The sequence below is a fragment of the Corythoichthys intestinalis genome, chromosome 16, assembly GCF_030265065.1.
Source record: "Corythoichthys intestinalis isolate RoL2023-P3 chromosome 16, ASM3026506v1, whole genome shotgun sequence".
Classification (NCBI taxonomy): Eukaryota; Metazoa; Chordata; class Actinopteri; order Syngnathiformes; family Syngnathidae; genus Corythoichthys; species Corythoichthys intestinalis.
In genome coordinates, this window is record NC_080410.1 from 46,614,190 (window position 1) to 46,631,137 (window position 16,948).

At 39.8% G+C, this 16,948-nt stretch overlaps 1 protein-coding gene across 1 annotated transcript in view; it reads right to left on the minus strand.

Annotated features, from left to right (window-relative positions):
* Positions 1-8,386: 8,386 nt before the first annotated feature.
* hs3st3b1a (heparan sulfate (glucosamine) 3-O-sulfotransferase 3B1a) overlaps positions 8,387-16,948 on the minus strand; it is a 39,172-nt gene continuing 30,610 nt past the window's right edge. The window contains exon 2 of the mRNA XM_057861252.1: positions 8,387-12,217. Coding sequence (XP_057717235.1) covers positions 11,599-12,217 — 619 coding nt within the window. The 3' untranslated portion in view covers positions 8,387-11,598. The remainder of the gene's footprint in view (positions 12,218-16,948) is intronic.

Genomic DNA, 16,948 nt, shown 5'->3' on the forward strand with positions numbered 1-16,948 from the left:
CTTTGCACGTTTTATTTGAAGCTATCTCATAACCGAGTGGGTGTCACGCAGCACTAAGTAGCCCCCTCTTTTTCCCCGAAGAGGATTTGCGATGGCTCTGTCAGCGCATATATGTCAACTCAGATTAATAGGCGCCCTCCCGACGGGATTAGGATAAGCGTTTGGACAATGCGGAATAAAAGACTAATAGAGGAGAATTGTTTTATGAGTCGACCTAAGTGAGGTTATTTTCCCCTTTTTCTTTCCTTGCAGGTGGGAATGTTCCATCACGGTTTACAGAAGCATCTGCCACTCACGGAAAGTGAATAATGGAACAGTTATTCACAGCTTGGTTGTCAATTCGACCATTTTACAGGTGAAATTTTACTAAATTAGCACGGCTACGTCTCAGTCAAGCAGAGGCGATTGCTGCGAGACTGCAAGGGAAGCTCATTTTCCCCAAAAATGCAAAGGCATAGGTTTGCATTAAGCTTGAGAACGATAAACCGATACGACCGGATATCCGGTTTTCCAGGTGAGAGATACAGATGTATCGATAGTAAAGTTACCATTCAACAGTAATTATCCATCAAATATTCAGTGAACCGATAGTAGAGATAGAATTCGGCTATCTCAAGCCCAAGAATCGGCTTCTAATGCCTAGTGCAATGCATTGCTTAATATGATAATTTAGCTTTTACTTCACATGCTGCGCTTGTGTCTTTCAGTGAATGGCACAAGTGCGCGTCATTCACCACACAGCGCACACTTAGATCGAGACCGCACGCATGATATAATATGGACAAGAACTACTCACAGTCGTGGTTGCCAGAACTTCCCGTGCATTTCGGCAGAACCGCTACTAGTCGCCGTCATTACCCGATCGTCACGGGCGTGTCATAACAACGCGAGAGCTAACGAAACCACTGTAACGCACGCTCCGTAGCAATTTCTTCACAGCCCAACACGAAGCTAGTAGTGGCAACGAAGCAACATGCTAAAACAATGGACAGTCTGATCACCGACGGCAGCGACGTGCTGTGATTGATTTTCAACGCACCCAGGAAAACAAAAGTCAGACTTTGAAGTGATGAAGGCAGCCAGATCTGTTCGCATGGGACAGAGCTTGTGTGAAGTGTGGAGCAGTACAGAAATCGTGAGTTTTAACCCTGAAAAATAACCCATTACAATGCTGGAAAGGGTGGCATATTGCTTCCACGAAACGCAGTCTGCTTAAACATGAACATGTGGATTAGTTGATCTTCCTCAAGAAAAATCTGCCCTTCAAAAAAGATATGGACAGTGATGAGCAATAAAAAATGAGGAAGCACAGGCATAAGTGAATGACTTTGCTATGTATTAGGTTCAAGTAATGATTATTGACCTGTCTAAAATGCCATGTTTTTATTCCTCCATTTATACTAGTCGTAAAGCATAATTTATTATTTATTTATGTTAACACTAGCAGGTTTAATTTTTTTTTCATGAGCTGCTGCATATAATTAATATTTTTTGTTTGTAAGATATTTACAGTGAAAGTTTGCACTTAAATTACTTACCTCTTGTGTTAAAAACACCAGAAAATACAGTAATTGAATTACTGCACCTTATTGTTATCTGTGACTGGAGTTTTATTGTATTATCAATCCCATCCAACAAAATGACGGTCATATAGTAAGCCTTATTTTTTTTCTCATAAAAAAATTATAACATAATATTGGTATGAAATTTTGTTAATTTTGCCATTTAAAAAATGTGGTCTTTTTTATATTTTTAAAATACTGTACGAGCACACACAACAGATGTTTACTATCGTATCGTTTTCACTCTGTATCGAACCGTATCGTTCTTAAACTGTATCGAATCGTATCGAATCGCTCGGCCTTAAAAATATATCGTTTTTTTAATCGAATCGTAACCTGTGAATCTAGATACATATCGAATCGGCTTCATGCCACAGATTCCCAACCCTAGTTTGCATAGGGACGGTGGGGACATAGCACTCCCAACTAGGGTTGTTCCGATCATGTTTTTTTGCTCCCGATCCGATCCCAATCGTTTTAGTTTGAGTATCTGCCAATCCCGATATTTCCCGATCTGATTGCTTTTTTTTTGCTCCCGATTCAATTCCAATCATTCCCGATAATTTTTCCCGATCATATACATTTTGGCAATGCATTAAGAAAAAAATGAATAAAACTCGGATGAATATATACATTCAACATACAGTACATAAGTACTGTATTTGTTTATTATGACAATTAATCCTCAAGATGGCATTTACATTATTAACATTCTTTCTGTGAGAGGGATCCAAGGATAGACAGAATTGTGACTTTGTATATTGTGACTAAATATTGCCATCCAGTGTATTTGTTGAGCTTGCAGTAAATGATACTGTGGCCATGCCCAAATGTGTGATGGGAAGTGGAACCATGTGCGTAGTGCTACCAATTGATATATCTTCTCTGCGTAGGAAAATAACATAACGTGTTAAGAAAAAGATCAATCGCTACCTTGCTTCCCCACATTGCCTCTCATGATATTTCTAATCGTAGGGAGAGGGATTGTAAGGCTTTAGCCAATTAAAAAAAAGCTCCAAAGGCTGCCAAAATTCACTCTACTCATTTTACGCTGCCTTTTATCTCTCTATGTATGTAAAACGGTGCCATTACAGATTGAGCACGACAATGCATGAGTGGGTCGTGCAGCGCAAATATTTTAACATGATACATTTTTTAAAAAATTAATTACCACCGTTATTGGGATAAATCTGATAACCCTACCTGAAGCCTAAACTAAAGACTAAAGGAGCACTGACACGGCCGGTATAGGTTGAACAATAGGATATAATGGGAACGGATTGGCTGCGGCGCTATTTTTTTGCCGGACCTGGAAGGAAGATACATTTTGCGTAGTTGGTAACAAGGAATCAGAACTTTTAAAGGGATTCTCTATTTTTAAGACAAGTAATTCTTAAAAGATAACTGTTAGTATGAGTTATAATAATTTGATATTAAAACCCCTCTTAATGTTTTTGTTTTAATAAAGTTTGTAAAATTATTTTAAGTGATAGGTCGCCATTCTTGTTACGTTGCAGTGCGTGACGTCACTGGTCCCGTTGACGAGATTCCAGCGTGTCATTCGTTAGCTTTCCCAACATGTCGTCAGTTCTACCCTTCCTATTTGAACCAGATCTGAAAAGTGAAGCGCAGGACAGCACTGTCGGTCGTTCACAAGACGAGCTTCAGGGAAAAATGCGTGCAGCAAATACCTGATAAGACAAAAGTTGGGTAAAACTGGTGATGCGAGAGAGTCCTGTTGGGAACTCCGGTTGGGAGCGGGAGTGTATGCTGTCCGGTTTTTTTAGCAGATATTCAAGGTAAGCATTTTGCGTTTTCAAACTTATCCCAATATAATTATGTAGATTGTTAGCATCCAGAGCTGTTGTGTGCTTTACATACAGTACAGGCCAAAGAGCACACCTTGTGTAATCCATGTCTTGTACATTGTAACGCGTGGTAGCTAGGATACGTGTATAAAAGTACCAAAAACGGGAGAAGCTTCCACTATGCACATTTATTCACAAAAAATATTTCCACCTTGACCACTCTTCACTCGGGAGCTCAGCAGTACACAAACGCGCCTTCCCTGATGAAGGTCCACGTCAGAGTCACTGTCGTCACTATTGCATGCCATAGTGCTTTAATTATTTAGTATGATTTGGGGAAAACTCCCACTAAGAATAGTCAACAAAAAAGATAGCAATAGTAATCCAAATCCGCGTTTTTTTAGGGAATTGGACCGATCCCATAGTAATATCTTAGCTGCAATCAGGCCGTCGATTCCACAAAATAGACTGATCCTAAAAGCCGCTGTGGGACCGACGAATAAAAAAAATGGACAGATTCGAAACCAATGTTGCAGACGCGGTGGGACCGTCGGATCCAAAAAAATAGACTGATCCCTTACTTGACTGAGGATCCAGGAAAAATGTTCGGGCGCCAGTTGTAACGCGTGGTGGGTAGGATACGTGCATACAGGGACCGAAAAGGGGGAGAAGCTTCCACTTATGCACATTTATTAACTAAAAATAATAATTCCACCTTGACAACTCACTTCAGTCCCCTTGTTTCCATTTGACTGGAAATTGCATCCAAAAGCAGCGCATTGTGGCTTTTTACTTCGCGAGTTTAGGCAGCAATAAGCAATTGTTGAACACGCTACACATTTGGAAAGATACCAATGACGTCATCACTGCGAGCCCGCAAACCATGGCGCCAACTAACGGTCAAAATATGGACTAAATATTATAAAATATTGCCATTGATTTAACATTTTATGTGTTTCTAACAACATATTTTTGTACAAGAGAACAATTGTGGTTTATTAGAGCCTACATGTCTTTAAGTTAGAGGATCACTTTAACAGCACGTCTGCTGCACAAACGCACACACGTGCACGCGAGGCGATAAATCGCAGCGGAAAAATTACCGCCTTCATTTGTATTTATCGTGCGATAAATGGAATGAATTGCATATTGCGACAGGCTTACATACAGTGCCTTGCAAAAGTATTCGGCCCCCTTGAATCTTTCAACCTTTCGCCACATTTCAGGCTTCAAACCTAAAGATATGATTTTTTTTTTTTTTGTCAAGAATCAACAACAAGTGGGACACAATCGTGAAGTGGAACAACATTTATTGGATAATTTAAACTTTTTTAACAAATAAAAAAAATGAAAAGTGGGGCGTGCAATATTATTCGGCCCCTTTACTTTCAGTGCAGCAAACTCACTCCAGAAGTTCAGTGAGGATCTCTGAATGTTCCAGTGTTGTCCTAAATGACCGATGATGATAAATAGAATCCACCTGTGTGTAATCAAGTCTCCGTATAAATGCACCTGCTCTGTGATAGTCTCAGGGTTCTGTTTAAAGTGCAGAGAGCATTATGAAAACCAAGGAACACACCAGGCAGGTCCGAGATACTGTTGTGGAGAAGTTTAAAGCCGGATTTGGATACAAAAAGATTTCCCAAGCTTTAAACATCTCAAGGAGCACTGTGCAAGCCATCATATTGAAATGGAAGGAGCATCAGACCACTGCAAATCTACCAAGACCCGGCCGTCCTTCCAAACTTTCTTCTCAAACAAGGAGAAAATTGATCAGAGATGCAGCCAAGAGGCCCATGATCACTCTGGATGAACTGCAGAGATCTACAGCTGAGGTGGGAGAGTCTGTCCATAGGACAACAATCAGTCGTACACTGCACAAATCTGGCCTTTATGGAAGAGTGGCAAGAAGAAAGCCATTTCTCAAAGATATCCATTAAAAGTCTCGTTTAAAGTTTGCCACAAGCCACCTGGGAGACACACCAAACATGTGGAAGAAGGTGCTCTGGTCAGATGAAACCAAAACTTTTTGGCCACAATGCAAAACGATATGTTTGTCATAAAAGCAACACAGCTCATCACCCTGAACACACCATCCCCACTGTCAAACATGGTGGTGGCAGCATCATGGTTTGGGCCTGCTTTTCTTCAGCAGGGACAGGGAAGTGGTTAAAATTGACGGGAAGATGGATGCAGCCAAATACAGGAACATTCTGGAAGAAAACCTGTTGGTATCTGCACAAGACCTGAGACTGGGACGGAGATTTATCTTCCAACAGGACAATGATCCAAAACATAAAGCCAAATCTACAATGGAATGGTTCAAAAATAAACGTATCCAGGTGTTAGAATGGCCAAGTCAAAGTCCAGACCTGAATCCAATCGAGAATCTGTGGAAAGAGCTGAAGACTGCTGTTCACAAACACTCTCCATCCAACCTCACTGAGCTCGAGCTGTTTTGCAAGGAAGAATGGGCAAGAATGTCAGTCTCTCAATGTGCAAAACTGATAGAAACATACCCCAAGGGACTTGCAGCTGTAATTGGAGCAAAAGGTGGCGCTACAAAGTATTAGCGCAAGGGGGCCGAATAATATTGCACGCCCCACTTTTCAGTTTGTTAAAAATGTTTAAATTATCCAATAAATTTTGTTCCACTTCACGATTGTGTCCCACTTGTTATTGATTTTTGACAAAAAATTAAAATTTTATATCTTTATGTTTGAAGCCTGAAATGTGGCAAAAGGTTGCAAGGTTCAAGGGGGCCGAATACTTTTGCAAGGCACTGTACATTCAACATACGGTACATAAGTACTGTATTTGTTTATTATGACTATAAATCAACAAGATGGCATTAACATTATTAACATTCTCTTAAAGCAATCCATGAATAGAAAAACTTGTAGTTCTTAAAAGATAAATCTTAATAGAAGTTATAGAAATTTTATATCAAAACCCTTCTTAATGTTTTCGTTTTATTAAAATTTGTAAAATTTTCAATCAAAAAATAAACTAGTAGCTCGCCATTGTTAATGTCAATAATTACACCATGCTCACTCCCCAAACCCATAAAATCATTTGGACCCAAGCGCCAGCAGAGGGCGCCAAACAACAAAAAACAAGTAACAAACGGACATTACACTGCTGTCATTTTAATCTGTTTGAGCAGGGCATGTGCATTAATTACGTCAAATATTTTAACGTGATTAATTTAAAAAATTACCGCCCGTTAACGCGATAATTTTGACAGCCCTAATTTGAAGCTTTTTTCCTAATCGAATTACTCCAGTTAATCGATTAATCGTTGCAGCACTAGTTGCCACTGAACCCTTTACACTCGCCTGCCGATATTTTGAAACAACCTTAAACGTCAATAGCCGTCAATGGCACTGAAACATGATCGTTCACTGCCACCGTCAATATTTTACAGTCATCCACAATTTATGAGCTTTTGCAGGCACGTTTGATTTCGTTTATTTTTAGCGCTCTCCGGAAATATGTTTATCCGTGATGCACTTCAGCTAAAACGTGCGGGCAAAAGGTCGCCACGCAAATGAGGTATGAGCCCCGTCTATTAACAGGCAACCTTTATTTAACGCGTCAGGCAAATGCCCTCATTTACCTGGGGCTGCCAGAATTGATGAAGCGAGTCTCCCTAGTGGCAGACGGGCAGGCACGCAAGCGGTCTGCCCAGTCAGGAAGCTGCCCCCCACTGCAATTACATCCATGAAGGCGGCCCGTGTAATTGCCAGGCTCCCGACTGAGGAATTGTTGTTAGCACACATCCCTGCGGGCGCTTGTAAGTGGAGCTGTTTTGTTTGGAGGGTTGGTAGAAGACAAGGAAAGTAGACACCTGGCAGGCTGAGATTGCACACATCCACTTGGCAGGCGTCGGGACAGCTTAATAATAAAGGGACAATAAAACCAGGCGCACGCGGATCTCTTTAAACCGAGAGAATGTGTGCGGGATCAAGTAAGATTTCAATGAAATCTATTCAATCAACAAAACCGATGTGTGCGTGCACATGCAATATGATCAATTATACCGTACATGTGGTCGAGCTAGTTTGATATAGACTATGAAAACTAAGATTTGGGAAGATGAGCGACAGGTTCTGAAAACAGGAACTCAAAATCTCTTGACTGCAGTGGTGGATGCTGAATGTGTGTCCGCCCGTGAGTGCTTAGTGGCTGTGGAGGCACTGCTGAGTCGGGAAAGAAACTAGAGTGCCAGAAGTCAAGTCTCCAAACACAAGTAGCTACAATTCGGCCTGTCGAGATAACAAATTTTAGTAGGCGATATATTGTCTCATAAATCATTGCTTCTGGAGTGAGTTTGCTGCACTGAAAGTAAAGGGGCCGAATAATATTCCACGCCCCGCTTTTCAGTTTTTTATTTGTTAAAAAAGTTTAAATTATCCAATAAATGTTGTTCCACTTCACGATTGTGTCCCACTTGTTGTTGATTCTTGACAAAAAAATTAAATTTCATATCTTTATGTTTGAAGCCTGAAATGTGGCGAAAGGTTGCAAGATTCAAGGGGGCCGAATACTTTTGCAAGGCACTGTATATATATATATTTTTTTAATATCACAATATAATATCGCAATATATCGCAAACCCCCAAAAAATCGCAACAATAGTTTTTTTCCAATATCGTTCAGGCCTACTATGTACACATAAAACATGTACACCGTGCGGTCAAAGATGAAATGCATACAGTACATTATTGTTTCATCTTGTTGGTTCCACTGCGAGTCGCTTGAAACACACATTAAATTGTATCACCTGGTGAGAAACCTGACTCTGTCAGCAGGTGTCATGTCAACAGCAGTGGCAGAAAATGCCTCCTAAAAACAACGAATGGCACTGCGATAATGAGCTCGCCGGCTCCATAATGTGCAAGATGTCCAATTATAACACAGTAGCACACCTTCGCGTCACAATGTACAGACGAAAAGAGTGCTGAAATTGATTAGGACGAATCTGAAGTTTCAAACAGAGACGAGAGTACAACAGTTTTGCAAAACAGATTTATTACTTCATCAAAACAACACCATTTGACCTGCTTCATTTCAATGTTCAAACAGCAAATAGGGAATGGCAATTATTTGATATTTGTATGTGTTGACTAAAACTCAACCATACGGTCTTATTTTTATCCCGTAGCATCGCTGTCTCATGCTGTCACCTGTTCTAAAAATGTTATGCAAAATGATGCATTACAGGCTTCTGGGTGCAGCTCAACTAGCTTATGAAACGTTGGCTTACAAAGGGGTGTGAAACGGCTCTTTGGAAAACAGGTGCAATCGTTCCAAAATGAGAGATGGAGCCGCGAAAAGACAAGAGACACCAACATTTTGCAGAGGAAATGTGAAATTATGATATGAATAGGGCTTAAAGGTCAGTCGTAACCTGACGAGCATTAATGGAAATGGGTTTTATTTGAGCAGTCTTGGTAGCGCCATCCGTCGGGCCTAATTGACGTGATTGCCGTATTGATCCAGCGAGCCCAGTTGACGCCAGGTCATCGGAGGCCTGCATCGACCTTACTGAGTGAGTCTACTGAGGGTCAAGCAAATGTTAAGGGGGTATTACAAGGCAGGTTGAGGTGAGAGAAGGTTAGGGACAGAAAGAACTGACATCCAACCAGAAAATCAAAATGGCGTCGCTTGACATACCCGTAACGTCAACTGTGCTTTGAGGAATTTAATTGTTTGGTCAGTATAAAGCAGCCTTGACTACTAAAGTCTGTAAAACACAAACAAAAATCAGTTTAAAGACCATGTAAAGTGAATTCAGGGATGTGGCAATTTCAGTTTCCTAGATTTTTTTGGGCGCGTAGAACACGACTTATTAGTTTTTAACAATTTTGAGGCCTCATTTACATATGTACTTTTCTTTTAAAGGGACAGACAACACCTAATTTAAGTGAAATTAATGTCAAATATGGTTGATTAAAGTATTGAACTCAATTGAAATATCATAGACCTCTGATCCATAGACTTCATAATTGTATTGACGGGTCAGATCGGTCATGCACTGCGCCTCGCATTCGAGTAGCTATTCACAAACACGCACGCAGCGATCTAACGCCGGATTTCTGTTGAAAAAGTACGAAAGCAGTACCGCATACATACAGGAAGGATTGTCTCAGGAGTGATTTGTTCGAGGATTCAAGGTAATTATTATATTTTTTTGTACCAGGCATGCATTTCGAAACGTGAAAAAAATCAATGGCAGAAATTAGCGCGACTGCATTGGCATCATAGTTCGCAATATTTATGTAAAATAAATGCTAACTGCACGTTTTTTTTTGCTATGAACCAAGAATCTAGACTGTTTTACGTCCATATCTATAAAAAAATCGGGGATTTAAGCATTTATTCACAAGAATTTTCACTGGAGAAGCAGTGCAGCCCCCCTATTTATTGGCCCCAAGTCCTGTGTCCTGTCAATACATTATGAAATCTATGTCTGATCATAAAGAAAATAATAACTCGAGCAATTTGATTTGAAAAAGGATCGACTCAAATTTTGCTGCTTCAAGGATTCGTTTTAATTAAAGTGACGTTGCAATGGTTTGTTTTGAATGTGTTGCATTTAGTTTTATTGATTTGGGTGGATACATTGTCCTCTAGTGTCAGCGGGGAAGATGCCATAACTCATCTAAAGGCTCGGTACAGCTGCTTCCTGTTAAGACCAACATAAGGGTATTCAAGTTTTTGTTTGAGCTAATCTGATTCTTTATGCATTTGTAATTTTTTTTCGAGGTATAGTTAGCAGTTTTTCTTAGGAAATGTGTGTTTGAACAATTTGTTATGTATTCGTAATTTAGTTTAGAAGTATAACAGTTTTTATGGGAATATGTGTTTGAACGATTTGTTAAGAGCATTGTTTAAATTTTTTTTTAAAAAAAGTTAGCATTTGATAGCATTTAAGATAGTGGACTTTTGCTATGCAAGTTGGCCAATTGTTCTTTTGTTGTACTTAGATCCTCATTTATTTATTTATTTATTTATTATATTTGAGGCTAACCTAAGGTATTCTAATTTACTTTAAATGCATTTATTGCTCTTGTGAAATAAAAGTAAAATTCTGCATAATTTGAAGAAACACTAGGGAATTTTATATTTCGTATTCGCAGTTAATCTTAGCAAGCCTGTGTTACATCTCCTAAAATTTATTCTGCAACCATTTAAATGTTCCCAATCTGATTACGCTATTATTCAAACTGACAATTGATAGATTAATCGAACACTTAGTAAACGATAGCTGCAGCCCTAATATTTTCCCCACCGTTACACCTCTAAAAAATGAAATTTTGTGAGATGTAAAGGTGTTGTCTGTCCCTTTAAATCATTCAATTGTATAATTTTCTGTGATGTGCCAAAGTTAGACAGCATTTATTATCACTTTACAGGGATTTTGAACACAGCCAAGTCCATTTGAAAGCGAAACAGTTGACATAATCAATTCAATACATATAATTTATATAGTCTACTATAAAATAAGCACACAGAGCTAGATGGTTGATTTGTGGGGATGACTGGCAGCAGCTGAGGTATATTTGGGGTAAAGTTTATACCCTCACCACCTCCCGACAAATTGGCGTCTTTAGCAAAAATGCCCTGCGAAAAACACAATTGTAATTATTAGAGTTGTCCGTAGCCAATAATATCGGCTGATAAAAGCATTTTAAAAATGATATCAGAGAATATCAACATCAATTTTTCATTATCGGTTTTGCGCTAACATGCATGTTGCCTTCAAAGAGAATGTAGAAGCTTGAGCTTTTGTACAAGGGCTGGTCACAGCTTAACACAGCAGTTATGCTTATTGACCATTAGATGTCTCCAAACTCAGAATCTTGGGATTTGTTATTTGAATTTTATCTTTATTAAAGAATTCAGTGGGGCGTCACAATCCAATTAGCCATAAATGTTCACGACCGCATCTATCGATATCAAATTTTTGGAGTTGGACAATATTACGATATAGGTTAAAAAGTCATTATTAGACAACTCTAGTAATTATTATACCAGACAAGACAGCGTGGGAATCCCTGATCTAGAGTAAACCTGCTTACACAACTTAGGACGTTCAAATCATAGCAATAAATTATCATAAAATAGACCTCTGTACTCTGTACATATCTGGCAAATATACTCTCTAGACCTTCTGGTTGATACAATTCTATAAAAAGCACACAAACATTCGCATATTCATCTCAGTCCCAGCCAAAATTTTGCCCAGTCATCTGGTAAAACTTCCTGTTGAAGGGTTTGTAAAACTCCCGGAGTCTCTGCACTACCTCCGGGTCAATGTTCGGATGGGTTCTGCCTTTGGTTTTGCCCAGGCAGTGGGGTTTGCTGTTGCCCTCCGGTCTCTTTAGACAAGGGAAGCCCTTGGCCGGGTTAAAGTGAAAATGCTTCTGGGTGACCACTCTCCTGAGCCCGAGAAAGTCCTGAACCCGCGCCAGCTCCCCGGCGGGGTCGGCGATGAGCCGCTCGCCGCTGACAAACAGCAGCTGCTCCATTGGGAAGTACTGGAGCCAACGTTCCAGGTGCTTGGCGTACATGCCGATCTGAAGGGCGCTCCAAGACGTGTCGATGGCGCCCGACGACGCGTTCTTAAAGGTCAGGCTCTCGAAAGACGGGATGTCGGGCTTCTTAGAGCGGGTCTGCGTGTAGTCCGAGATGGCTCGCGTCACGGGGTCTCGCACCACGACGATCAGCTTGGTGGCTTTTGACATGGCGTAGATGCGAGAGGGGACCTCCTTGGTGATGTAGTAGCTGGGTGTCTTCTCCATGGTCAGCTGACCTTCAGAGGACTTTGGCATCAGTTCCCTGTAAAAAAAGAGAATTGTTTTCATACATTGGCCATTAATTGCAGTATGGGGTGCTGACTAGGCATGTGCTGGTTACTGGTTTAAAGGTTGTCCGTGGTAGGAAAAAATCAGTTTCGAAACCACTCAAATTTTCCGTCATACTGTAGAAGTTTTATTAGCAATGTTTTATGTCCCAAAAATGCAGCGAGAAATCCGTGGCGTGGAGCGGCAGTGCTCACTGCTCCTCCTCCAGTGTTGCACTTACCTGTGTCGGTGACACTACTCTGTCGCTGAGATTTTTTCCCCCAAAAAAAGACAAAGTCGCTAGTATGGGAATACTTCGGCTACCGAAAAGAAACAGACGCCCGCGGCTTAGAGGAGGAAGGACAGCAGGACCTCCGACATGATTTCACATTTACGTGTGAAGGAGTTCGGCCCCCCCTGCCAAGCCGCGGAAACACCGCCAGCCGAACGAAGTGCCGCTCCGCTGCCGCATTAAAAGTTGTCCGAGCAAAATGTGATGCTTAGAGCTGTCAAAATAAACGATTACTCAAGGTGAATAAAATTACTCGGATCAGTTTTTAAACTCCAGTTACTCGAGTTGCTCCAGTATTCGTTTCAGCTCTATGTACTGACTCCATGTTCCAAAAGTCTGAAGAAGGCTCAGCGAAAACAGGTTGACAATTAATTCGTTGACAGTGATCAAAAAACAAGGCAAAACAGACGACAGAGGAACAACGCTGGATCCAAAACAAGGCTACATAGACATGTTCCCGAGTAACAAACGTTTGTTATCCCAGTGTCCAGTCTTTTTGAAAACTGCGGTGGAGTGGGCCGGGCCGAAGGTGTGGCTGGGTTTTGTCTTGGGATCATTCCTCTGTGGCCGGTTTTGGGCAGTTAGGTTCATGCGTCATCCTTCGTGGCTGGGACGTGGTTGCTATAGCGACCGACGCCGGTCTTGACGTCCCAAGCGCCTGCTATCAACTTGTTATCCTGGCTGGGCGAGACGCTACTTGTTTTAGGACAGAGCGCCCCTGCTCTTTGTCCTTGGAGTCGCCGGGTGAACTGATTGCGAGAGTTGGTGCATCAGTCTTGCTCATGACGCACACGTTGGGTTTCTGTGATAAGATGGCGTTGTGTATCTATTCTGCTTCTTTTCATTAAACTACGGTGTGCTACTTATTTTATATTAGGTGTTTTAGAGTAGTACAAACAATCGTACAGTACATATGAGAAACGATACTATTCCCTGATTGATTATATTAAGTGTATATTAAGTAATGCAAACAGTTATATGGTGTGTGCGAGAAAGGTAACTATTCCCTTCACGTGACCATCATCTGTCACTTTACACAAAACTTAAGGTAAATTATGAACGATTCCTAGCAGCAAGAGTTCACTCCAGCGTGTTTTGTGTGTCAAGCGATGGTTAAACAAATACTATAACGTAAGCTTGTTAACGAGGCAAATAACGTGGCTCGTTAGCATGCTTAGACGGCTTAATAGTTTTTCATCTCTATAATTATACTACTTTTGTAAAAGTCTTCCGCCATTGTAAACATCTGTTCAAAATACCATTTTCATAAAACGGCCCGTGATGTTTTTTTTCTCTCTGGCGACTTTCTCTGTTGAAAGAGGGTGGGTTTGTGTGTGTATAATGTGTAAATAATGATACGAGTCATACACCCGCGCACTGTCTCCTTCTCTAGCTCCCCATTAATAGTCAACCAATTAATATTAACTGCATGTGTTTTCCATCAAATCAATTTGATCATATATTATTTAAATCCAGTTCTTTTTTTTTTTTTATTATGTTCTTGTTCTATTGTTGATCAACCAAGCTGTGGCCCTGAGTTTAGTCTATAAGTTCTATTTATTTTGACTTTATTTAAAATATTTCAGCTATTTTTAGAGATGTCCCGATCGATCGGCATCCCGATCACGTCATTTTCAAAGTATCGGAATCGGCAAAATAATATCGGACATTTTTATATATGTATATTTTTTAATTAAATCGTTTTCTAATTGTATTTAACGTTACAGACATAATATGTTACACTCATCCAGAGTCTTTAGTTTAGGCTTAAGGTAGGGTTATCAAATTTATCCCGTTAACGGCAATAATTTTTTTTTTTTTTTTAACTTATCACGTTAAAATATTTAACGCAATTAACACATGCGTTGCACGACCCAGTCACGCATTGTCGCGTTCAATCTGTAATGGCGCCGTTTTACCTATATTTAGACCTATAAGGCAGCGTAAAATGAGTAGAGTGAATTTTGGCAGCCATTTTTTAATTGGGTAAAGTCTTACAATCCCTCTCCCTACGATTAGATATATCGTGGGAAACAATGTGGGGAAGAAAGGTAGTAATTGATTTTTTTCTTAACACCCTATGTTATTTCCCAACGCAGAGAATATATATCAATTGGTACCACTACGCACAGTATTGGTTGCACTTCCCATCATGCATTTGGGCAGAACAGATGGCTACAGTATCATTTACTGAAAGCTCAACAAATACACTAGATGGCAATATTTAGTCACAATATACAAAGTCACATTCATCCTTTAAGAATTACAAGTCTTTCTATCTGTGGATCCCTCTCACAGAAAGAATGTTAATCATGTAAATGCCATCTTGAGGATTTATTGTCATAATAAACAAATACAGTACTTACGTACTGTATGTTGAATGTATATATTTGTCCGAGTTTTATTCTTTTTTTTTTTTTTAATGCATTGCCAAAATGTATATGATCGGGAAAAATGATCGGGAATAATTGGAATTGAATCGGGAGCACAAAAGCTATCGGATCGGGAAATATCGGGATCGTCAGATACTCAAACTAAAACGATCGGGATCGGATCGGGGGCAAAAAAACATGATCGGAACAACCCTAGCTATTTTTTGTTTTACCGGCACGTGCCTAGTGCTGAAACACCCCAACACACATGTATGCACATACACACATACAACAGATTCCTTTTATAAAAATCTTTTTTATGAAATAATTGGTTGTATGCACTGCCATAGGGTTTTTTTTTTACATGACAAAAAAATACTCATAAACCCTATCCAGGGCAGTGTTGTTATATTTCGTCAACGAACAGTTTTTCTTTTTATTATGATGATGAGACGATAATGAGCTAAAACGTGTATTGGAAAAGGCCAGTTATCATCTTAAGAGACCAGAATGAGCAATAGTTTGTCACATGCTCAAAATGTGTAACGTTTTATGTATAGTTAGCCTGCATCTACCTGACTCACCAGTGTCGTCTGCAGCAGTGTTTTCGTCAACAATGATGATAAAAAGAAAATATTTCGTCAACAAAGGATTTTTTTCATGTCAATGACATCACGATGACGTGCTAGAAACGTGTCATGGGAGACTAAAACAGAACAAAACAGATGCTAATTGTTGTCTGACGAGATAGAACGAGACGAAAATTTGCCAAAGTTTCCGTTAGAGATGTCCCGATCGATTAGCATCCCGATCGATTGGGACGATCACGTCATTTTCCAACTATCGGAATCGGCAAAAAAATATCGGACATGCCTTTTTTTAATATATATATATATTTTTTAAATAAATCGTTTTCTAATTGTATTTGTTACAGATATAATATGTTACATTCATCCAGAGTCTTTAGTTTAGGCTTAAGGTAGGGTTATCAATTTTATCCCGTTAATGGCGATATTTTTTAATTTATCACGTTAAAATATTTAACGCAATTAATGCATGTGCTGCACGGCCCACTCACGCATTGTTGCGTTCAATCTGTAATAGCGCCGTTTTACCCAAATATAGTGCTAAAAGGCAGCGTAAAATGAGTAGAGTGTATTTTGGAAGTCTTTGGAGCCTTTTTTTAATTTATTAAACCCTTACAACCCCTCTCCCTACGATTAGAAACATCATGGGAAGCAATGTGGGGAAGAAAGGTAGTAATTGATCTTTTTCTTAACACCCCATGTTATTTCCCAACGCAGAGAAGATACACCAATTGGTACCACTACGCACAGTCATGGGTGAACTTCCCATCATGCATTTGGGCAGAACAGATGGCTACAGTATCATTTACTGAAAGCTCAACAAATACACTAGATGGCAATATTTAGTCACAATATACAAAGTCACATTTATCCTTTAAGAATTACAAGTCTTTCTATCCGTGGATCCCTCTCACAGAAATAATGTTAATAATGTAAATGCCATCTTGAGGATTTATTGTCATAATAAACAAATACAGTACTTATGTACTGTATGTTGGATGTATATATTCGTCCGAGTTTTATTCATTTTTTTCTTAATTCATTTCCAAAATGTATATGATCAGGAAAAATTATTGGGAATGATTGGAATTGAATAGGGAGCAAAAAAAAAATCAATCAGATCGGGAAATATCGGGATCGGATCGGGAGCAAAAAAAACATGATCAGAACAACTCTAGTTTCCGTCATAAGTATATAATGTGTGATATTTTGTTATTGTATGTGTAGTTAGCATGCATCTTAGCAGTGTTTGGTCGTGTCACGCATGTGGCGTGCTGCGCCTCACTTTCGATCCCCTGCCATTCGAGGCTGCTTTTGTGAAACACGTATGTCAGGTGCTGCTTGATAAGTTTTGTTTTGTTTTTTTATCTTAGCTATGCCATGTGCTTTAGCCTTTAAAGTTGAGTGATCATCCCACACTTAACGGAGGAGTAGCAATTTTAGAAGGCATTCTTCTCAAGAAGAACAGAAACAGC